This window comes from Mirounga angustirostris, unplaced genomic scaffold (assembly GCF_029215605.1).
Source record: "Mirounga angustirostris isolate CCGP_5_RB_7025 unplaced genomic scaffold, mMirAng1.0.hap1 SCAF_8, whole genome shotgun sequence".
Taxonomy (NCBI): Eukaryota; Metazoa; Chordata; class Mammalia; order Carnivora; family Phocidae; genus Mirounga; species Mirounga angustirostris.
Window position 1 is genome coordinate 110,427,698 of NW_026991716.1, and position 24,655 is coordinate 110,452,352.

Consider the following 24,655-nt stretch of genomic DNA (forward strand, 5'->3'; position numbering starts at 1 on the left):
GTTCAATATCTGGCCTAGAGCCTGACAGAGAATGAGCACACAAAATAAATACATTCTGAATGGATGACCAAATTTCCAATGTTTAGCAGCTGGTGAAATTATTAGGTATAGGAAATTAAGCAATGGACAAAGATGTATTTAAGGGATGACTATTGTTCACCATGATGATGTGAAATTTAAATTAAAAAAACCCAATCACACACCAGTAAAGTAGCTGTTACCATTACCACTTCCGAAAAAGTGATGTGGCAGGAAAGCCTAGAGAATAGCCTGAATTATATGCGGTGATGTCCCAGCTACATATTCCTCAGGACCTTTAATTTTCTTTCTTCCTTATCTCTGTACAAAAATTCTGATTCTAGTCTTTATACACTGTTGGACCACCAACAATGAACCATGTTTACTTTAAACTATCTACCGTAGCGGCTAAACTCGTCAGAAAGATAACTGGCCAATACAAAGAAGCTTTCTATAAAGGAGTCAGACCCGAGATGATGATTATGGAAGTGAGCAATGGAAAAGTTTTACTAGTACAGTGAAGCCCTCCCTCAAAAGCATAGCCCAGTTAGATTTTCATCTGGGAAATAATAGCAGCAAATAGGCCAGGAAAGTAGGAGGTATACAAGTATGAGTGGTTTCCTCAAAAGCAAAGACTTGAGATCTTTACGAGGCACAGATGCAAAGCTGGGTGTAGTAAATAACAGCAGCTAGTAATCAGAACATCATCTTTCTGAATTTGCAATATGGAAGCACAGCTGCACACACAAACAGCTATCAGGAAGAGGAGCATTGTTTTATTTATTTACTTTTTTTCCTTTCAAAGATTTATTTATTTATTTATTTGAGAGAGAGAGAATGAGAGAGAGCACATGAGAGGGGGGAGGGTCAGAGGGAGAAGCAGGCTCCCTGCCGAGCAGGGAGCCCGATGCGGGACTCGATCCCGGGACTCCAGGATCATGACCTGAGCCAAAGGCAGTCGCTTAACCAACTGAGCCACCCAGGCGCCCGAGGAGCATTGTTTTAAAAGGATGATTTGTGTGTACTTAAGGGTCAGTGATACTCAAACTGTGAACTACTACCAAGGATATACAAAAATGTGGTGGCTATCACTGTCCCCTCCATCATATTTAAAAGCGGATGAATTTCTCTATTTCCTTAAAGAATGAAGTAGGAATGACAATCTCTTTGCCACTAAATTCAGCAGAAGCTCTTGAATAAAAGAGAAAAAAAAATTGTAAGAAGTGAACAAGATTCCAAATTTTGAGGCTCAGTTGAGATCCTTGTCAAAACAGGAGGAGATAGATCTAGAACTATTTAGATGTTTGGGTGACAGCATCCACTTTCTGTATTTAAAATGAAAACACACTAAACTATATATGTGCTCAAGTATGTGACTTTTTTTTTTTATATCTCATTTTCACAAAACCTGAGAAATTTTTATTTTTAAAAGAAATTAGAATTTCTCTATAGTTTTTATAAGGGTAATAGGGGCTACATAATTTACTCGAGAAAACTGATCACAAAAAATACTAATCTAAAAGTTCAACACAGGGGCGCCTGGGTGGCTCAGTCGTTAAGCGTCTGCCTTCGGCTCAGGTCATGATCCCAGGGTCCTGGGATCGAGCCCCGCATCGGGCTCCCTGCTCAGCGGGGGGCCTGCTTCTCCCTCTCCCACTCCCCCTGCTTGTGTTCCCTCTCTTGCTCTGTCTCTCTCTGTCAAATAAATAAATAAATAAATAAAATCTTTAAAAAAAAATAAAAGTTCAACACATAAATTCAAAAATATGTCATTTACTATCTTTTCCTCCTATCAATCACACATAGTGGTCACTGCTTATTCAAGAAAGATCCAATTAACTTTCTACTCTAATGCCATGTATTGAATCAGAGAGATAATCTTTAAAGTAATCCACATTTCATTAAAAATTGAATAGAATGCATAATATCAGACACTTAACTGATAGAGGATAAAGAATACTTTGTCTACTATGGAGTAAAAATCATAAACCAATCCTCTAAAACACATTTGCCGAGTGTTATAATAAGGCCAAACTGGATTTTAATCTTTTTCTCCCCTCCAATAGGATAAAAATGTAGAAAAAAAAGAGAGGCAGAGCTCTTGTTACCATAATATCACAATAAAGCTAATGTAATCCTTCCCATGTGGGGATTCACTCTGAAGACCTGTTTTTAATTGCTAAGAATAAAAATAAGTTTTCTGTAATTTAGCATTTACCTTCTTCAAAAGCAAAAGATTAAAATAGGGAATCTGTACCACCGCTGTATAAAGATAGTAATAACATCAACATATATACACACACACACACACACACACACGTGTGTGTCTGTCTCTCCATATATATGTATATACAACATGTGTGTTTTTAGAAAGGCTGCAACTTCAACACTGCTTGGAAAACTCCTCACCTACATAGCCAAGTTCACTGTTTATAAATTTTGCTTCCCACACAACTGTAGGACATAATTCAGCTGAATTTCTGCCACGTAACAAGGATCTCCTTCGCTTCAGTTTCCAATAACCTGTTCCTTATTTTCTTCTGAGCCCTTGCTGGCAGAGACTTTAAACGTTCATATTCCTACTAACAGTCTGTTAAAGGCAATCTAGGCTTTTTCTATCATGCTCTTCAAAATTTTTCCAAGCCTCTGCCCACTGCCCGATTCCAAAGTCTCACAGCACTTACAGGTGCTAAAATCTGCAATAGTAACTTTTCACGATGAAACAAATTACCAAAATTTGTGGGTTAAAACAACACGAATTCATTATCTTACATTTTTAGAGGTCAGAAGTCCTACATGAGACTTGCAGGACTAAAATTAACGTGTTGGCTGGTCTGTGTTCCTCCTGGAGGCTCAAGGGGGAAATGGTTTCTTTGTCTTTTCCATCTTCCCGAGGCCATTTGCATTCCTTGGCTCAGGGCCCCTTTCTCGCTCTGCAGTGCACATCATTCCCAATCCTTGCTTCTGTCCTCACATACCTTCCCTGATTCTGACCCTCCCCCCTCCCGTTTATAAGATCCCTCATGATGACACTAAGTCTAGCTGGACAATCCAGACTAATTTCCCCATCTCAAGATCCTTAACTCAATACATCTGCAAAATTTCTTTTGCCATGTAAGGTAATCTGGAGATTAGAACATGGACATCTTTAGGGAGCCCATTATTCCGCCTACCACAGAGCCCCAAACCAAGAATGACTATGAGTTACAAATCACTTATCTATTTAATACAATATGATTCTCTAGAAATGATAACAGGTTCCATTTTGATTGACAGCTTGAACAAAGAGATCGTGGGGAGAGATAATCCTATCACCAGATGTTTTGCCATCTTTGCTCTGTCAGATAATGTTGTTTTTGACCCTTCCTCATAAATGTCTCTGGAATGTTCTATGAGTAGCAAGGTGACTTCATTCTCTTCAGTGACTAACACAATAGTCTAGAATTAAAGGTAATAATTAAGACTTTGCTGTTGATATTGTTTGAGTGAAACTCTAAATTATAAAATTCTCCCCGATAAAGTATTAACATCCTCAGTTTGATGTTATCAGTATACATTCCCAAATAAACATCTCTGAATTCTTCTTAATCACATTAGAGAAAAGATTACTATAACGAACTTCTGGTAATCCTATTGCCTCGGCTGACATGAAGATGGGGCCTGAACATATATTGGTATTTAAGCTGGTGATTCTAGACAGGCAGTGTGGAGTAAGTGTGCTATATTGAAAAAAGTACAAGGGGTTGGTTTCTGTGCCTACACTTTCAACGATATATTCCACTTTGGAAATCAAATCCTAAATAAAATCAGTTTTCTCATCCATAAGTGAGGGCATGATTCAGATCAGGGATTCCAAACTTTTCAGTGTAAAATCATTCTGTAAAACAAATACTAAATGGAATATATTTTATTAATATAAGTTTGTAAGTTCAAATTTACTTACCAATACCATTTCCATTATTTATAAAACCAATCAGTGAAAATGGAAAAACCATTCAGTGTTAAATTTGAAATCAAGGGTTATGAGTGGTAGCTGCAGTCTGTTAGGGACCTATTTATTTTCATATTCTTTTGGTTGCACATAATCAATATCTGCATTTGCAAATGACACTATCGCTTTAGTTACTCATTTTGCAATTTCAAGATATACTTAAAAGCAGAGGCAGAGGAGAAGTTTTATTTTTACATCTTTTCAGAAATAAAGAAACTTAACAGCAACCTTAAGGGAAGATATTAGGTAATATATTCTGCATATAGCAGATTGGTGTATATAAGGATTTTTTTCAGTTTTAAAAGTAGTTTATTACAAATGTAGAGTAAATGCTCTTGAAGTCCCTACAGTGCTTGCAAAATAAACTAGGAATATCTTTGTAATATGTAATTGCTAAAAATGATAAAATAATAAATAAATATAATAATTAGATAAAGTTCAATTGGCTTCTTAAGACAGAGATTAGAATTTATCACTTGCCAGAAATTTCCTATCTGTAACCTTTGCTGTTTTTGAAAACTCCCCACTGCTTTAGTAGAATACTTGTGTAAGACACATACTTATATTACACATACAATTTATATTGTATTTTTTCTAGTCTTTAACTTTTCTCAAGCCTGTTATACGTGTCATGAATTGTACCATAAGCTTTTAAAAGTCAGGGGTTGGTATATCACGTGCTTCCTCTATTCATAGTAATGAAAATACTTTCTACCCAGTGGGGAGGGTGGGTAAAAATTTACTTTTTAAACTTATTTTCCTTACAAAAAAAGTAAAAAATAATGTAAGAAATAATGAAATTAATAACTCAGGAAAAACTTTCCTTTCTACATTTTGTCCATTCTAAGAGTATAGTCCAGCTTAGATGGAGGGGAAGCAAAAGCTGACTGGAATACTAAGAGGGCGAGAATTTTATTCATATTAATTTTTTTTTTCTGTAGAAGAATAAAACACTTTAAGATTATTTCTAAATTATGCCAATAAAATAAACATGTAGTAGAAAAAATTGATATATCTTCAGGGCATTCAAAAGTAGAACAATTCTGGACAACAATATTCATTCATTCATTCATTCATTCATTCATCCATCTATCCATTCCAAGGACATTGACCACATTTATATTAAATATCAGGCACAGATAAAACAAATATAGACAGATTATCACCTCTAGCCTTGTAAACCTTACAGCCCATGCAGACGATTCTTCATTCTAAGAGATTTCTGAATAATAAACATTTTGGACAATTTCATTAGACTTTGACTCCATTAAGGAATACTACATTTTTATTCAACTCTAGTTTTTTTTTTTTTTTTTTTAACATATAATGTATTATTTGTTTCAGAGGTACAGGTCTGTTATTCATCAGTCTTACACAATTCACAGTGCTCACCATAGCCCATACCCTCCCCAACGTCCATTACCCAGCTACCCTCTCCCTCCCACCCCCTTCCACTCCAGCAACCCTCAGTTTGTTTTCTGAGATTAAGAGTCTCTTATGGTTTGTCTCCCTCTCCGGTTTCATCTTGTTTCATTTTTCCCTCCCTTCCCCTATGATCCTCTGTCTTGTTTCTCAAATTCCTCATATCAGTGAGATCATATGATAATTATCTTTCTCTGATTGACTTATTTCGCTTAGCATAATACCCTCTAGTTCCATCCACATCGTTGCAAATGGCAAGATTTCATTTTTTTGATGGCTGCATAATATTCCATTGGATATATATACCACATCTTCTTTATCCATTCATCTGTCATTGGATATCTAGGCTCTTTCTATAGTTTGGCTACTGTAGACATCGCTGCTATAAACATTGGGGTGCAGGTGCCCCTTCGGATCACTACATTTGTATCTTTGGGGTAAATACCCAGTAGTGCAATTGCTGGGTCATAGGGTAGCTCTATATTCAACTTTTGGAGGAACCTCTATATTGTTTTCCAGAGTGGCTGCACAAGCTTGCATTCCCACCAACAGTGTAGGAGATTCCCCTTTCTCCGCATCCCCGCCAACATCTGTTGTTTCCTGACTTGTTAATTTTAGCCATTCTGACTAGTGTGAGGTGATATCTCATTGCAACTCTAGTTTTTCAAAAACAAAAGGATATCTTTGTTTCCCAAACATGTTTAAAAATCTATTAGCTATTAATTTTTTAGTAACTTTTTCTCTATGAAAGAAAGAAAAAAAGAATTTACAATGATAAGGCCTTTGACAAAGCACCAGGAAATGCTGGTGTCTAACAGAGGTTAGTTCCAAGCCATGAACCACTGATTTAAACTTTATTAAAATTGTACTTGTTCCCAGTTTGGTTTCACTTAGATATGCTTTCATTTCTCTCAGGCTGTAGTCTATTACTCTATTACTAATATATATATTTTTTGTAATTTCCTCCCTTCTGAGTTCAAGAAAAATGTAACCCGAAATCAGATTAATTTCTGAAAGCTAGTACACAGATCTAATAGGAGGAATGAGGCACACTCTTCCCTTGCAGGAGAAAGCAAAAGCACTTAGGCATTCAGACGAAAAACAAAGTTATTCTCAAGGATTACAGTTTGTCAGAAGAGTTGGCAGTTTTTTTGAAAGCCTATTCTATACTTGACCAAGAAAAGCTACACCCCCACCCAGAGTTTCTTAATGGCCAGACTAAACTACTACCCTAGTTGACCTCCGTTATCATCAGCTTAAAACAGGGGCATAAAAGAATCTGACATTTCTTCCTGATGCTTTAACATTTTCATCAACATGTAGCTGGCAAAACAAAGCAGAGTAGTACAATTAAAAAAATGTAAAGTTAGGATTTTAGACCCTGAAGCCCAATTAAATATATTTTTTCTTTAGAACTCACCCCTGCTTTCAATCTACCATCTACCTCAGGTGTGAGCTCTCTAAGAGATAAGGCACAGAAGTGCATTTTAAGAGCTGAGATTTAGTCGTACTCAAGTTCAAATTCCTCTGTGGTAAATGTGGTGGGAACGAATTCAGTCAAGTATCTTCTACACACATGGTACAACCAACTGGAGCTTCTATGGTTTTACTGCAGCTTCTTGACAGACTAAGTGTTCTTTTTCTTCCCATGTTTGCTTTTTCTGAATGTCTAATCACTTAAAAAGGCACTTTTATCCATCTGCACACTCAAAGAAAAGGGCATAAAGAAAGATTTGACAAAAGCACCATGAGACAAAATTAAGGTTATGAAAGTGCTTAAAAAAATCCTACTTTTTTCCCAGCAATTAGGGAACAGGCAGCAAAAGAGGGAAGAAAGAAAAAAGTAAATTAAAATATTACCAATGTTTGCATATTCTAATTATATATTTTGAATAAAATCTTCCATGCACACCTACTCTTTCATGACAACTGAATTTTTCTTAATATTGGAATGCATGTTTAAAATGCACACTAGCAATGAAGTCAAGATATTTCTGAGGAATCAGGGAAGACTGCATATCATCGTTTAAAATAAGCAGTATTCTGAGTTAATAATCATCTGACTTAGACCATTCCCTGGACAGGGATAAATAAAATGAATTAAACCCACCTTACAGGCATCCTTCACAATCACATGTCAACTTTAGGTTTATCAAAAGAATGAATAAACTGCTAATAAGTAAATGGATGAATGCAAATATGCATGCCTTAGCTTTTGGAATTCCCTTTTTTTCCACAGTTTCTGGTGAAACTGTCCGGGTTCCTTCTTTCTAGCTCTCTCGGAAGGCCAGTAAGGATGTGTTCCTGGTATTCTAGAGTGACACCTAAAAGGAATTCCCTATTTATTTTTTAAAGATTTTATTTATTTGCGAGAGAGCGAGTGCGTGGGCATGCACGCGCAGGGGAAGGGGCAGAGGGAGAGAGAGAGAGAATCTCAAGCAGACCCCACATAGACCATGGAGCCCGACCAGGGCTCAATCTCACGACCCTGAGATCATGACCTGAGTCAAAATCAAGAGCTGGACGCTTAACTGACTGAGCCACCCAGTCGCCCAGGGAATTCCTTATTTTTTAAATGCCATTGGTAATGATTAGGTTATATGGATTTTAGGTGCTTTCCTGCAATCACTGTATGAAATAATTTGTCCTTGACATATCACATTGGACCCAAACCACTATTTTTATTATTTTTTTTATTTTTATTTTTTTAGTACATCATTGGTTTTTGATTTAATGTTCCAAACCACTATTTTTAAAGATATTATTCCCAAGATAAAATAAAAATCTAACATCAGCTCAGACACTATTTGCTGCAGGGAACAGATTACCCACAAGTAGTGATTTCCATAAAGACTTTTTTTTTTTCGGGGTGCCTGGGTGGCTCAGTCAGTTAAGCGGCTGCCTTCAGCTCAGGTCATGATCCTGGAGTCCCAGGATCGAGCCCCGCATTGGGCTCCCCGCTCAGCAGGGAGTCTGCTTCTCCTTCTGACCCTCCCCCCTCTCGTGCTCTCTCTCTCACGCTCTTTCTCAAATAAATAAATAAAATTTTTTTTTAAAAAAGTGTTTTTAAAAAAAGACTTTTGTTTTTTCAAACATAAATATCTGGGGTTAAGGAGTTCTAGCAATGGGTAATTCAAAAGCTCAGAGCTGTTTGGGCTTGGAGTTGGCTTATTTGTTTTCCTTGACTTTCCCTTCTTTTTAGCCAGTTTTGCTCTCAATTTTAATATCACAACTAATATCACAACTTTATAAAACAATGCCCCAAGATAAGAAAGATAGGTTGAAGATTATTCTTGCCATCTCTCTTTTATAAATCAGAAAGGAACCAATTTGTTAGAACACCCGACAGAAGACAGATCCTTAGATCTCCCTGACCAAAACTGAGTGACATACACAACCTAAAGCAATCGCTGGCCAGGTGCATGGGATTTGTTTGGATCAGTGGTTCTCAAAGTGTGGTCCCCAGAGCATCAGCATCAGCAGTAAACTTGTTAGAAATACACATTCTTGGGCCCCTCCCCAGGCCTACTGATACAGAAGCTCTGGAGTTAAGGACCAGCAATCTCCTTAACAAGCCCTCCAAATGATTCTACTAACACTGAAGTTTGAGGGCTGCTGATCTGAACCCATCTGATTTATCCCCTCAGTCTGAGCTCACCTTTCCTGAGCAGCTAAGGACACATTCTCTTCAAGGTTTTTGCACGTGTTCCTTTTGCCTTGTGTGATCTTTCCCCACAGGGGTTACTGCCTCGTGTCCTTGACCTTACCAGGGAGTCTTTCTCTAATCACCGTATGTGAAATAGTTATGGCCTAGACACGTGCCCCAGAATTTCCATCCCCGCCTTACTGCTTCATCTCTCTCCAAAGAAAGTATCACCATCTGACATATCACATATTTATTTTGTCTGGTCTGTTTCCTCTACTGGAATTTAAGTTCCACGGAAGTAAGGTCTTTGTTCTCTTTATTTCACTGCTTTATCCCCAGGGCCTAGAACATCGTGTGGTAATTTATAGGCCTTAAGTAAATACTTGCTAAATGAGATCCCCAGGGCCTAGAACATTGTGTGGTAATTTACAGGCATTAAATAAATACTTGCTAAATGAATGATTAGAATACTGATATCCAAATGAAATTGGAAGAAGTCAAAGAATGGCTAATGGGTAGACAAACAATAGTCTGCCAAAGCAAACTATTTACAAATGGAGATTTGGAATAAAATCCATTCGTGACTTGGGAATTTAAGCGTTTGTCATAATATAAAATAGAGCCTTATTTTATTAACTTAAACCCCTCCTTTTTACCTTAAATGCTATGTTAAAATAAATTTACATATATTGCACATTTTTATGTTCTACCAAATGTGATGGCTTTTATCAGTGGAAATGTGACTTTTTTTTGGGAAAATAAACAGATTCAAACAACACAGAAACTTGCATTAAAATTAAATTTTAAATAACCAGTTTTCTTTCAAAAATCCAGAAATTCAGATAAGGGAGAAATTGGACACAGCCAAAATCGTTTCAAAATATAAGCTACTTACATAAACAGATTAAAACACTTTAAATTTCTCAAACTGTTGGTTTTCTTTTTCAGTTTTATTTTAAGGAAATACTCAATATTTGGATTTCTTATCCATACTTGCTTTACATTGAGAATAATTTTATGTAAATGAATAAATACATGGGTCCATAAATGATTTTTTATACAGAGAGAAAATTTTAAATGACATAACATACTAAATATTATTGAACAAGAGAAAATAAAAATTCAATTGAAATGCATCTCTTGTTAATTGATTAATTTATTTATTTTTATATTTTTATTTATTTATTTGAGAGAGAGACAGCCAGAGAGTGAGCACAAGCAGGGGGAACAGCAGAGGGAGAGGGAGAAGCAGGCTCCCTGGGACTCCATCCCAGGACCCTGGGATCATCACCTGAGCTGAAGGCAGACACTTAACTGACTGAGCCACCTGGACCCCCCTCTTGTTAGTTTAATATGGATACAGCATATTTCCAGAAGTACTTTTTGAAAATTCTTTGGGTAAATTTTGTTATAATTTATGTAATATTTGCATAATTTGGTATGTTTAAATCTTACCATAGAGGTGTTACTCATGAAGAAAATTTCTTTAAGAAAGGAATAGTTATTGCACTATAATTTATTTATGGCAACAAAGCACAAGATCTTAGCTACTAATCTGCAAATAATTGTGTGTGCATGTGTGTATGTGTGTATATATGGATTTAGAGCACTGTTATAAATTATATGTAAAAGGGCAGAGAGCAAACTACATTAAACGACCTAAAACACTTTCTTTTCAGTAGAGGTTAGAGAGACATGTATCTAAGCATGCTGAGCGTGCAAGCTGCATGGTGTTCCCACCTCACTGCACAAGTGACTTCCCAGTGTTGTCCTTCCTCCTTGATGTACCACAAAAATCTTTCCCGAAATTTACTCTCCTTGAACTGCTTTTCCAAGATACAGCTGGTTAAAGTCCTTTTCATAGGTCTGCAACAATTCTAGTTTGGGGTCTGCTGTTTTATAAATGGAATGACTTTCATGTTTCTCATGATAATTTAGATCAGCCCATCCATTTCATTCCTGACACATGGCTTCTCAATGACTTCTTACCTACACATGAGTCAGAGGGCAGCACCACTGATCTTAACTGCAATGTACACAACTTCCAAAACACCTCTTCTCTTGTCTCATAACATGTGTTCACACCACTCTTCATTTTAGACATTATAACCTTGATTATTTACTTCATACTTTTTTTTAGTGATCAAGCCAATGTCTATATCCTCTTTATGTGTTGGCCATCATAAGGAATGAGTTCCAGTAAGGCAGGAAACAATATATACTGGAAATTTTTTAGAACAATTCTCACATGTCAAAAAATTTTCAAAATCATCGTGCTACTCTAGTATGTATGCTAATTGCTCTTGGCTTTTATATTCTCTCACATTCCCATAAGAATTTTCAGTCCCCTAAATTAGTACAGTGCACACATTTTTTATTTTTAAAGTAGGCTCCACACCCAATGTGGGACTTGAACTCACAACCCTGAGATCAAGAGTCACATACATGTTCTAACCACTGAGCCAGCCAGGGACCTCTACATACATTTTAAGTATACAGTTTAATGGGTTTTTACCTGTGTGTATTCTTATGATAATACTGAACCATTCCTTGCCCAGAAGGTTCCTTCATGCCTCTTCCTCAGTCAATATGGTTATGCCATTTTGACTATTAAGTCTGTCTTCAACATGTTCTGTGAAAAACTTTTTTATTTTCATACCAAAAAATTTATTCCAAAGCTAATACTTGAATGGAGTTAGTGCAAAATGTAGTCAGGCAATACATTGATTTTAAACTAAAAAGTGTGGTTTTTCATAAATGGAAAAATGCTAAATGTTCAGAGAAGGAATTAAATTAAAAAAAACCTACTTTTTTCCAAGTAATCTCTATCACAGAAATTCAGTTTTGTTTTTATACATATTTCTTTCATAACTATATAACACAAATTACACCCTTATCCAGCTTTGATTTCCATGGTGTCAGTTACCCATGGTCAACTGTGGTCCAGAAACATGATCCACTTTCTGACTTATTGTCAGAAGGTCAGTAGTAGCCTACTATCGTTCACCTCACTTCATCTCATCAAAGAGGCTTTATCAAAGCCACATCATCACAAGAATAAGAAGGGTGAGTACAGTAAGATATTTTGAGAAAAAGAGAGAGGGGTCACAGTCACATAACTTTTGTTACAGTATATTGTTATAACTACTCTATAATGATATTGTTGATAATCTCTTACTGTGCTTATTTTATAAATTAAATTTTATCATAAGTAAGGAAAACGATAAGGAAAAACGATAGTGTATATATAGGGTGTGGTACTATCTGTGGTTTCAGTTATCCACTGTGGGTCTTGGAATGTATCCTCCACAGACATGGGTGGACTACAGTATATCCTTCTGAAGTAAGGTACACAATGACTGTAATAATTATGATGATGATAAAAATTGGCAATTAACTTTTATGTAATCATCACAATATACCAGGCATTATTGAAGCATTTCATATACATAAACTATTTTATTCCTCACAATAACAGTAAGAGAAGGGTACTCTAATATTATTATTTTGAGGATGATGGGTAAATGATTTGCCAACACTAAAGTGAGGGGCAAAGTCAGGATTTGAACCCAGATAGTCCAGGGCCACAGTCCTTTTCTCTCACTCATTAAGCCACACTGTCAGACTGAGGCTCAGAAAAATAGCAGGGAGAGATTACTAGACAAAGCAGAAACTACCACAAATGAACTCTTTCTTACTACCTCTTGGTTTCTGGCAGATATTGTATGCCACATGGTAAGTTCAATTTCCATAATCTCACCTCCCCTACAGTCTAAATATCATGTGATATTCATCATTATAATTTTATATGTATTGAGATAGGGATAAAATGACATTTAAACAGCTTGTGTAAATGCAAATAATTCAATAACCAAATAAGAAAATTTAAAATTTTAGAATCATTTATAGCTTTCTTTTCTCAGCTATAGATATGTAGAATGACCATATCTAAAGAGCTTCTTGGAGGATGATGCAAGACCATTTTGTATATCTGGCTCTATTTTAAATCTGGGAAAACATAGGTGATATATATCTAAATGTCTTCTGCCATTATCTTCTAAATATTTCAGCTCTAATTTTTTGATCTACAAGCTAAGCTTTTAAAATAAAATAAATGCCTATCCATTATACGTTTATCTGTATATATTTTCTCATCCAGTCATTAAGGATTGCTTAATTTTTAAAATTATGAGGAATCTTAGTATTTGAATTGAAAAAAAAGGTGTATTTTTTTTCTCTTCTGTGAAGCTTTTTTTATTTATTACTTCTCATGAGTCAAGGGAAAAGTCTTTCTTTATTGCCTTTACAAATCATGAGTAAAACACAAATGCTTAATTGAGCAGATTGATGATTAAATGGAGAAAAATGATGAAAGGAAAGATGCCAGCACAAACAGAATATGGCCATTCATTTCTACCCCAAATGAATCAACTACTGCTCATGAATGTGGGTTTAATACTAATTTTGGCAGAAACTACCCAGAGCACCAACCCTCTGCGGAGTCCCACGTCTGCACGGGGACAGCTTTTTCCTGTTTCTTTTGCTAGAATACACCAAATAGCTCTCTCTCTCGTTGGCACAAAGAACTCTTAAATGGACTATAAACATAGTGAATGCAGGAGACTTTCTCACACCTGAACTCCAAATACTCATTCAAAGATGAAAATGTTTCCCCCTAAAGAAACTAGGCAACTAAGCTATAATATGCAATGTCAGCAAGATTACCCTGGTCATCAGATCTAATTTCTTGGCATCAAATGGATTAAAACAATTTTTTTAAGTTAAAAAAAAAAAAAAAGGTAAAGTAGCTTCAACTGAATTGTACGACTCATGAAGATAAGGAGCGGTCTCCACACCTCTGCTCTTACATATGCACAGACTAGCTCAGTTCCTATTTATGTCTATTGTCTACCACAGAAAGTAACAGAGGTTTTTAAACAAGCAACTTGCTATTTTGAGCTGATAGTGCTGAGTTTTTCCTAATATATTGGTTGATCAGCAACATAAGACCTTTCAGACACTAAATGGCAGAAATAAGCCCTTCTAAGATTTTCTAAATCCTTCCTATCCTCATAACAGGATTCCTCCAGTCAAGTACTAGAGGATAAAAGTAGCACCCCATTAGGTGCTAAAGACACCCAAGTGAGTCAGAGAACTTGGCTGGCAGTTTAACTGGGCCCTACTACAAATACTCTGTAATAGAAGTGCCACATTTAATTAGCCCTGAAGCAGGGAACAAAGCTCTTTCATTTTAGAAAGCTGGAGAATGGAATCTCAAGGAAAAAAAAAAAAAAAGGCAAACCTCTTACCTTTTGTAGCAATTCGTACACACTGGGTTTTAGTTTCCTGATGGAGTGAAACATGAAAGAGAACAGTCAGTGTATAGACAATGTTTCCTATTTCATAATCCTGGCTTATAAATGAGGTTTATGAAGAGCAGAACTGCAACATCAAGGAAACTTTTTTATTTAAAAAATAAAAATAAAAATCTGAAGTAAGAACTTTTAAAAATGTTTCAGTATTTTCTAAAAACTCAGATGTCTGTTTTCATCTTATAATCAAACAGGCTCTCTTGTCTGGGACAAATAGTAAGAGCACTGTATTTGTACTTACCATACTTTTTAAACAATTAGAAAGAAAAATGTGTCTGCAAAGCTAATACAAATCAGATCCAGACACCAACTTCATTCTCACCACACAGCTGTAGACTCAGACCAAAGGTGAACATCCCATACACTCACTTGGATCCCAGCACGACTACCGAGCTAAATGACAGTAGTGAGAGAGATCATCCAAAAGTTGCATCACAGCTGTAGTATGATTCATCTGTTCTTTTTTTCTTTTTTAATTTTGCTGTTAGGGGTTAAAGATTTCTCACTGGGACTATTTTCCTACTCTTGCTAGACAGATGGAATTGAGGAAGGATAAGTTGAAATGGGAAAGGACAAAGATCATTTCAGGTTCTTTCCTTTCTTTCTTTCTTTCTTTCTTTCTTTCTTTCTTTCTCTCTCTCTCTCTCTCTCTCTTCCTTCCTTCCTTCCTTCCTTTCTTTCTTCTCTCTCTCTCCCTCCCTCCCTCCCTTCCTTTCTTCCTTCTTCCTTTCCTTTTCCTTTTTTCCTTTCCTCCTTCCTTCCTTCCTTCCTTCCTTCCTTCCTTCCTTCCTTCCCTCCCTCCCTCCCTCCTTCCTTCCTTTTTAATGTTGCGGTGTGGCACTATCTGGTGAAATGCACTTCTAGGCCCACACCACACACCTCCAGGACTTAGTTCCTTCAGTTTGTATCTTTGAACATACCGGAGGTTGGAAAAGATGGTAAAGCCAGTAAACAAAACAAAAGCTATTTGTTTTTAGGATGTATTTGTAACTTCATCTTGAGTAGTTCCATATATTGAAAGCCAAGAGCTTACCATTTCCTCTTAATTATACAAAACAAAGCACTGAGGGGGAATTAGTAGTTAAAAATAAAACTTTGCATTCTATTACTTAATTGTGACTTGAGGCCTTTACAGTCTGCTCCAGGAGATTGTTCCACATTCCCACAAAGGCCCAAAGGGATTCTGATTTCCTAAAAGCAACTGCTGTTAATTTCACCAGGATTTCCAGTCTCTGCTCGTAGGAACCACATCCATTTTGGAACCACTTGCCAAGATAACTGTGAGATATATTGTTGTTACTCTGTACTTTGATTAAACCACATGTAGATATATCAACAATTAGAAGAGAACGTTCATATCAAGGCTTTCAAACAGTGCCAGAGAAAATCCTTTGTAAGTAACAGACATTCATTAACACTCCTCTTATACCACGGACCCAGGAACAAAAGTGAATCTGGAATTGCTCCCATCTCTAAAGATGAATACCCAAAGGCAGAGCTATGCTACTTTATACCCAGAATGGAATAATAACTTCCATGGTCTTCTCTTTTTTGAGCAGCCCAGTTGTACCAGTGATGTGCAATGATGGGCATGTGGGAAGCAGGCAGCCAACCTGCCTCAAAGACTCCCACTTACATAGAAATAAACTATAGAGAGGAGACAAGAATAATGTTCTCAACCATGGGCAGCCCGTGGCTTTGGAGTAGTACCTCCTAGAAGATGCCGTAGCATTTCCCTTTGCCATATACTGGCAAAGGAATCTAGGTAAGCGAAAGAGAGAGCTTTCATCTGAAAGCGGCCAGTCGATACCCTAAGTTCTCATGGCCCCTGCAGAAAAGCCAACTGGATTATGTCTTTCACCTTAACTATTCCAAGGTATAATATGCCTGTTGCAATTGGATATCACCTACTTCACAACATCTCCCAGGAACCCACCTCCGGGATTCAATTACCCAAACCCAGAGATTTCCTATCTAGCTACAAGTACACAAAAATGCCAGTCTTCTCTTGGATTTTAAACTGTGAGTTTTCTATTCTTGAATTTTTTTTTTCCTTATCCCCTTCCGAAAAAAAATATTAAGTAAGTTTTAGGAAAGACAATCTTTCAAAGAGAACAGCATGAGCCATGAAAGGCCAGGTTATTTCCCCCCATATGGAACCACTGGTCGTTTCTATCTTCCTGTTGTGTCTTCCTCTTCAGTACTCATTTGGGATCAGCGGCAGTGTTCCAAAACAACTGTGTCCAAAATGGGAAAAGGAGGGGCAGGCGGGGAAACGGAAAACAGACTTCTCTAACGGCACAGCATCCTGCCATCTCCGGGCAGCCTTCTGTTTAGGACCTGTCAGATATACCACAGGCACCCTATTACTTTGTAATCAGAGGATTGTTACTTGTTATTTACTATTTGGCTTGTACCCTCTGAAGAGTTTATAAGGGTTTATTAGCCCGCTGTGGAACACGTATTCTGTTTATCCTGCAGTAAATTTAATCTTCTGAAGTGTGCCACCACCGAGCAAAGACGACAGAACAGTGCCTGTATTTACTGGGGCTGGAGTTCCCAGCAGCACAACACCCACCTTTTCAAACCATTTTGCTCACAGTTGTTCTTGTGGGCTTTCCTGAGGAAGGCTCGAGGAGCGGCAGTTACTAGGAAACAGGAATCCCATGTCATGGAACGGGCTTGGAGTCTCAGCCTGACAGTCCGCCCCAAACCGTGCACACTGTCGAGAACAGAAACAACACCCCCTGCACACGGGTGTGTTTCTTTCCCCTTCTTTCTTTCTTCTTTTTTTCCCTGACAAATGCTACTGAGTGTTTATAAAATTCAACTGCAGTTCTTCCTCAGAGCAGTGAAAAAGCAAATTTTGGAGGAAGCTCACCTTCTCCACACTGCTCATTGCCTGGAAATAGATGTTGTATCCTTTTCGTGGAGCCAAAGGAGGGTTCCAAAAGCCCTGATAGGTCCTATTGTCACCCACTGTGAATGGGGCAGGTTCGGGAAGATTCCCTGGGGGCAGCTCTGCAGCGAAGTAGTACGGTGCACCCCCGCTCAGGGCATTTTGGTATGTAACAGGGACCTGGTAGCATTCCATTGCTCCAGCTTCTCTCTTGGTTCGGTGTGGGTGCAACTCCTCCACAACAATCTGATAGGCACTTTTTGGAAAAAGAAAAAAAAAAAAAAGCACACATTTAGAGATTCTGCATACTAAGATTTCTCAAAAAAAAAAAAAAAGAGGTATTTAATATTAACATGCAACATTTCAAAGTCTTTAAAGTCAGTCTTAACCCACTGTATGCTTTTTTTCCAGCTATTTTGCAATAGAATAGAATTTCATGTGGATTCTCCTCCCCCCCAACTCAACGTAGGTACTAAGGAACTGGAAAAAAGTAAGAAAAATCACCGCAGAACTCTACACATTTTTTAATGTTGAGAAATGAGCCACCTCAATAACGAGAGACATGTACTGGATTAAGTTCTTTGTCTGATATTTTTCAATGTTTAAAGGTAACATTTTCCTTTGAGATGATGGTACAAAAGGCCCTGGTCTGAGGCCCAACAGAATGCGTGCCTCAGGGTGCGGCTCAAAGCACCAGGGTGGGGCTGTCATCACATTAGAGACAGAATGTGCTGACAGGCTTCCCCACCTCCTGACCTTGCCACGGCATCAACACCGGCTCGGAGTTATGCAGACAGAAAGCGCGAGTGGCATGCGGCAACGCGGGCACAGATGGACAGAAATCTGTCCTCGCCACTGAAATAGACTGCTTCCTTCTTCTAGTGTTGTTAATAATAAAATGGTACAAATTGTAGAAACAGATGGCATTTGCCCTATTAAAGCTTGAATCTAAACCTTCTAATACCTTTCTTAAAAGTCTTAAAACTTCTCTACAATAGCTATTATTTTACAGAGGAAATCAAAGAAAAAATAACGCAACTTTAAAATGAAAGTCTGCCTAATCATTAACTTTTCTTTTTTTTTTTAACCAATTGCTGAAACTGGTACATTAATATTATTCTTTCTTTGTAGTATATTCTTCAGGTAAACTTTTCTTAGGTAATGTACACCTGAGGAAGTTGACATTCTTCATATATTTTATATGTATTTAATGAATTTAAAAATCCCTGAAAATCAAGAAAAAATGCATTGTGGTCGCTTATGTAAATTGAATAGAAATAAGCTGTATGTAGGGCTGTCTCTAGGCAAATACGCTCATTCTATATAGGGACAACAGTCACTGAATGACTCTCCAACAGGAACAGAATCTTTTCTTTAATGAACTTCTATAAAGAGAAAGAGGAGGGAGAGAGACAGAGAGAGGAGAGAGACAGACGGACATACCAAAAGAGAGACAGAGAGAGAAAAAACTGAATTTGCATTTATGATAATTAAAAATAAAATTTTATATTGCTTTAGAATCTGGTTTAGAATTCTAACTTAATATAAACTCTCTTATGCCTACAAACAGAAGACCTCATAGATTAAAAGAAAGAAGCTTTATATAAAGGTTTTCTTTTCTTCCTAACATTTCAAGTTCCCATATTCCATTCAAATATTGCTAAGAACTTGGTAGTTTGGTATCTATCTCCTTTCCTTTAGATATAGGACAGAAATTGTATTAATGTCAGAAATCTAGATTTGGGCAAGCAACTAAGGCAGAAGCCTATGTTATCTGAAATCACATCTAGTCCATCATTCTCTGTACTTCTGCCAAGTTGGGTCCCTAAGCTCCTAGGAATGCTACTGACAGGATACATGCTCTTTGAAGGGTCCATGGAGCAGGCGATTGTCAATTTTAAAATGAAATAGGGGCACCTGGGTGGCTCAGTCGGTTGGGCCTCTGAGCCCCGCAATCAGGCTCCATGCTGGGCGGGGAGTCTGCTTGAAAGATTCTCTCCCTCTGCCCCTTCCCCTGCTCGTGCTTGCTCTCTCTCTCTTTCTCTATCTCTCTAAAAATAAATAAATAAATCTTTAAAAAAATAAAATAAAATACAGGAAATACGTAAGCATAGCTCTTGTAGAGAAACAGGAATCACAGCTGACATATGCTGTGTTAAGCAAACATCTTTTTTCTGTTTATTTTCAGCTTAGAATCCATATTTGTATGTTACACAGCTGCATGTCCTGTGGATACATACTCTTAGGCAGACAAGCGTTCACAGGCACACTCCCCAAGCAAGTCTAACATCATATTCTCGCCCTAGTGGGCAATAATGATAATTACTCATACTTGTTAATTATTTAACCTAATCCTTAAAAAATAAATTCCTCATCCATGAACTCATATCTCTAGAAAAATCCAGAAAACCTAGTAAATAGTCTTAACGAATTCTTTTACATTGACATAAGTTGTATATTACAAATTAAGGAACTTCGTCCAAAATAGCTTGTCTCTTCACATCTATCAGGAGCAAAGCAAACTGATGATGCTGGGGAGGATTAAAAGAAGAAAAGGTGCAATCTGGTCTTGGGGAAAGATCTCACTGAATTTGAGATGGAACCCCAAACTAAAAATTGTAAAATTCATTTTTTTAAAGAAATTATCTTCCCTTCATTGATCAATCTGTGTGAGTAGGCTGTTGTCCAACCACACACTTCTACTTTTTTAAAGTCTGTTTTTTTCCCTGCTACTTTCTTATTTATCAATACAAATTAACTAAAGGACAGAAAATAAGGAATGAGAAATCAAATTAGAAGTGATTTGACTGATTACATGAAATAGGCCTGTGCTTTTCCACTCTTGTGGTTGTCTAATTGCCGAATGGTACTTAACTCTAGCTGGATCTACATATTGTTTGAGCTTAGTACTCTAGCAATTTAAAATATCCCAAAGCCGCCTCAATAGTTGTATTCACTCTGCCCATATTTCATATTTCCCCATTCCCTTTAAAGTTTTAAAATATTTCTATAATTAAGTAAAAATCAATATGCTGGCATGATGAATCTTCACTCGATGCTGAAAATATGATTTCCTTATGTTAAAAAACTAAAAATGATTTCACTTCACTATACTTTAATTTGATTAGACATTGGGATGTAGTCATTTTTAGTTTTTTGGGAGGCCAAACAATGACTTCTCATCATACAATTTTCCTTCAGTTACAAGACTGTAAAAAAATACGTAAGGGGAAGGCACCTGGGTGGCTCAGTTGGTTAAGCGACTGCCTTCGGCTCAGGTCATGATCCTGGAGTCCTGGGATCGAGTCCCATATCGGTCTCCCTGCTCAGTGGGGGGTCTACTTCTCCCTCTGACTCTCTTCCCTCTTGTGCTCTCTGTCTCTCATTTTCTCTCTCAAATAAATAAATAAAATCTTTAAAAAAAAATACGTAAGGGGATTTTGCCATTAGCTCAAAAAGTGATTATATGATACATATGGTAGACAGCCTGTTTGGTTTCATGCTTAAGATTGTTGAAACTTGAAACCAAAATTACCTACAACAGCCTACTATGTTTTTTGTTGTTGTTGTTGCTTTTTATTTTTTTTAACCTGTAAGTAAAACCTTTGAGAATCTGGTCTTAATTTTAGGTAGTGCAACTTCTTAGTGATAGCAAATAATGAATTATACAATTGTACACTCTCATTTTGTATCTAAAACGTCTCCTTAAAGCTTGAGGAGAAATTTCCTAGCTCCCGTGTTTTGCTATTTTTCTTATGAACAGACTTCCCAAGATCTCACAGCCACCGTTGCTCATACGGCCCTAACGCAAACGTTTTCAGGACCTACAGAGTAAAGGCTTAAATATTGTTTTGGTGACCATGATATTCCCTGTGCTTCATCTCTTTACTCTCTTTACTCCTTAAACACACAAGCCATGTCCCTCAGGACCTCCTTATTTCTGTAAGAGGAAGGATCAGTTTCTGAATCAACAAAGCTCAAAGTCCTGGCATTAACTTTAATAAGTTCTATTTTTAACCATGTTCTACCTCCCTTGTAATATACCATTTCTTTTCATTCCCACTACTTCCACAACCTTCATATTACTCATTTAGTTTTCTTGCCCCCATTTTTTTCTTCATGTACTCCAGGCACCCATCCATCCATCCAAACTTCTATGTATCCATTTACCCATCCACCTATCACTCCATCTATTCAGTCTTTTTTGAGTATTCTCTAAATGCCATGAACTGTTCATGGAGAATGCAAAAGAACACCATTTTTTCAAACTGTTGGTACTTTCCTAAGCCAGCACTTTGAGTATTAGCTACTCTTCTCTAACTTTTCACTTTGTCAAAACTATGTGGAGCCCTCCCATGTCAAAATCTATACTTTTTACACTAGGGTTAAGATCTTACCACACCTCTTACTTCATCCCTCCACTCTTGCTCTCACTAGCTCCTGCTGTATGTTCTCCATTTCAAGTTTGAATGACCATTGTTACTAAACATACCAAACATCCTGTCAAAGAGTTTCTAGTTTTTCTACTTCTGCTACAAAACCTCTCTGACTAGTTCACTTAGCGTTATTCTGTCTTCTAAAGCCAATGGAGGTAATTCTAAAGGTGGAGGTAGGTAACAGGGATGAAGTTGGGGTAGAAGTTAGAGTCAAGTGGGATGCTTTTTCAATTTAGTCCTCAATCCACCCACAAATTATAATGACACAGATTCGTTGAGGAAAACCATATGAGGTATCTCTCAGGAATTCCGGGTTTGAAAAAGGCCCTAAACCACTGTCTTATAACATTTATTGTGCTTATCACTGACATGTTACATTATAAATATTACCTGGCATATAGCTAAAGATAATGACTATTGTATTTTTAACTCTAGTGCCCATTCATTCATTCGTCAAATATCTACTGAGTGTCTATATATGCCATGTACTATTTTAAGTGCTGAGGTCAGGGTAATGAACACAATAGTAAAAGTCTCTGCTCTCATGAAGTTTACATTCTAGTGGGAAATACAAATAAATGAATTTTAAAAAACTACACAATATGTCAAGATAAGTGCTCTAAAGAAAACTAAAGCAGGATAAGGGAAATAAGGAATAATAGGATTGAACATGTCTATTTGATATGCAGTGGTCAAGAAAGACGTATGTGATAAAGTGCCCTTTAAGGAGAGACCTGAAGAGAAGGTTTCAGCTATGTGGGTGCTTCCATCAGTTATCTCCTCCTGCAAAATAAATTACCCTAGAACTGTGGCTCAAAACAATAAACATTTAATACTGCACGGTTTTTGTGGGTTAGAACTTTGGGAATGGCTTAGCCAGATGGTTCTTTTTATTTTTATTTTTTTAAAGATTTTATTTGTTTGACAGAGAGAGACAAAGTGAGAGAGGGACCACAAGCAGGGGGAATGGGAGAGGAAGAAGCAGGCTTCCCACAGAGCAGGGAGCCCGATGTGGGGCTCGATCCCAGGACCCTGGGATCATGACCTGAGCCGAAGGCAGACTCTTAGCGACTGAGCCATCCAGGCGCCCCCTAGCCAGATGGTTCTGGCTCAGGATTTCCGATAAGGTCAAAATCAAGTTATTAGCTGGGGCTGTAGTCATCTAAAGGGCTGGAGACAATTGCATTACTAGGTATTTATACAAAGGATACAAACATAGTGATTCAAGGGGGCATGTGCACCCCAATGGTTATAGCAGCAATGTCCACAATAGCCAAACTATGGAAAGAGCCCTATGTCCACTGACAGATGAATGGATAAAGATGTGGTGTGTGCATATATGTGTGTGTGTGTGTGTGTGTGTATACACACATATATACCGCATCTTCTTTATCCATTCACTAGTCAATGGACAGTTGGGCTGTTTCTGTAATTTGGCTATTGTAGATAATGCTGCTATAAACATCAAGGTGCATGTATCCCCTTGAATTAGTATTTTTATATTCTTTGGGTAAATACCTAGTAGCACAACTGCTGGATTGTAGGGTAGTTCTATTTTTAACTCTTTGAGAAAACTCCATACCGTTTTCCAGACTGCAAGGAAATGGTGATTCTGACTGCTTTTCACATCTCCTAATTACCTAACTAAGAATACATGGTAGTTAATGTTTTAAAATGAAAAATTAGGTTTTACCTACAAAATAAACATTTAGTTACCCCAGAATAGGTAGCTTCCTGGCAGCTTAAAATAGATAGAGCTTGTATTTGGAAAATGCTGCAGTTAAATACACATTCATTTGTTCCATCTTATAGTAAACTGAGTTCACCACTGAGGGACTCTTCCTTGTGTTTTTGCAATATGCAGCTGCTATGTTCCATCAGGTCAATCTTTTAATAAGTGGGACATTCTACGCACTATAATTTATAATTATATCTGCTCAGGCTGGACTTTGAATCCATCTATGAAAAATGGAAAATGTTTTTTATAAAAGCGAAAAAGTTATGCATTTTAGGGAATTGGTTCCAAATTGTGGGTAATATTCGTTCTGAATCATACTAATGATTGTCAAGTGACGCCAGTTTTAGGGATAGATCTTAAAAAGTCGGTAAGGAGAGTCAAAGGTCTAGGTAAGTCAGACAGCAATGTTCAGCCTTTAGAATAATTATATATTCAAAATTTAATTTTGTCAAAAAGACCACACTTGCCAGAATTGCACTGCACGTGTTTACATTAGCGGGTAGACACTTTAGGACCAGTCTTAAAGAAGAACGGAAGAACAAAGTGGTTGGTGGTACTGAGTGCTGAATTATTTAGAACAGGATTTTTTAGTGGTGTGTACATTATTTATTTGCTCTGTGTACATCATGATATCTTAGAATGAACAGCAAAAAATTTATAACATATATTATAATTTCTAATATACAAAAGAACTCATTCCAAAGAGAGCATGCCTTCTTTTTGATTTGGGACAGCAATCCAATGCAACAAATAAAAATATCTGTCATTTCTTAATAACCTCAAAAAAATACCTTGAATTCTTAGATGACTTTTTGCTTTGCTCCCCCTTCTAAAATAAAAACTACTATCATCTCTCCCCTAAAGTCTCCATTCCCTTCAGCTTCTCATCAAGCTTTATCCCTCTGACTTGTGTAAAGCCTTGTGGAAGAGTGACAGCCCCACGTGCATTTCCACTGCTTCTGTCTGAATGTGGCCCAAGAGCACTTCTCGTTGGGACCATTCTGCTTTCAGTCTGGGTTACTCCCAGTTCATTCTCTATGTTTCTATCAGAGTGGTCTTTCCAAGAACATAAAATTGCTCATAATAGCTTCCGCTTACAGTCGTTCTGTGGCCACCTTCAGTTTTTGGACTGG

General features: G+C 37.2%; 1 protein-coding gene across 2 annotated transcripts in view; it reads right to left on the reverse strand.

Annotated features, from left to right (window-relative positions):
• Positions 1-24,655, reverse strand: part of PTPRK (protein tyrosine phosphatase receptor type K) — a 556,644-nt gene that overhangs the window by 82,470 nt on the left and 449,519 nt on the right. For both annotated transcript variants that reach the window (XM_045865517.2, XM_045865516.2), the window contains exons 12-13: positions 17,331-17,604; positions 14,387-14,423 (exon numbers count right to left, since the gene is read on the reverse strand). In XM_045865517.2, the coding sequence (XP_045721473.1) occupies positions 14,387-14,423; positions 17,331-17,604 (311 nt within the window). The remainder of the gene's footprint in view (positions 1-14,386; positions 14,424-17,330; positions 17,605-24,655) is intronic.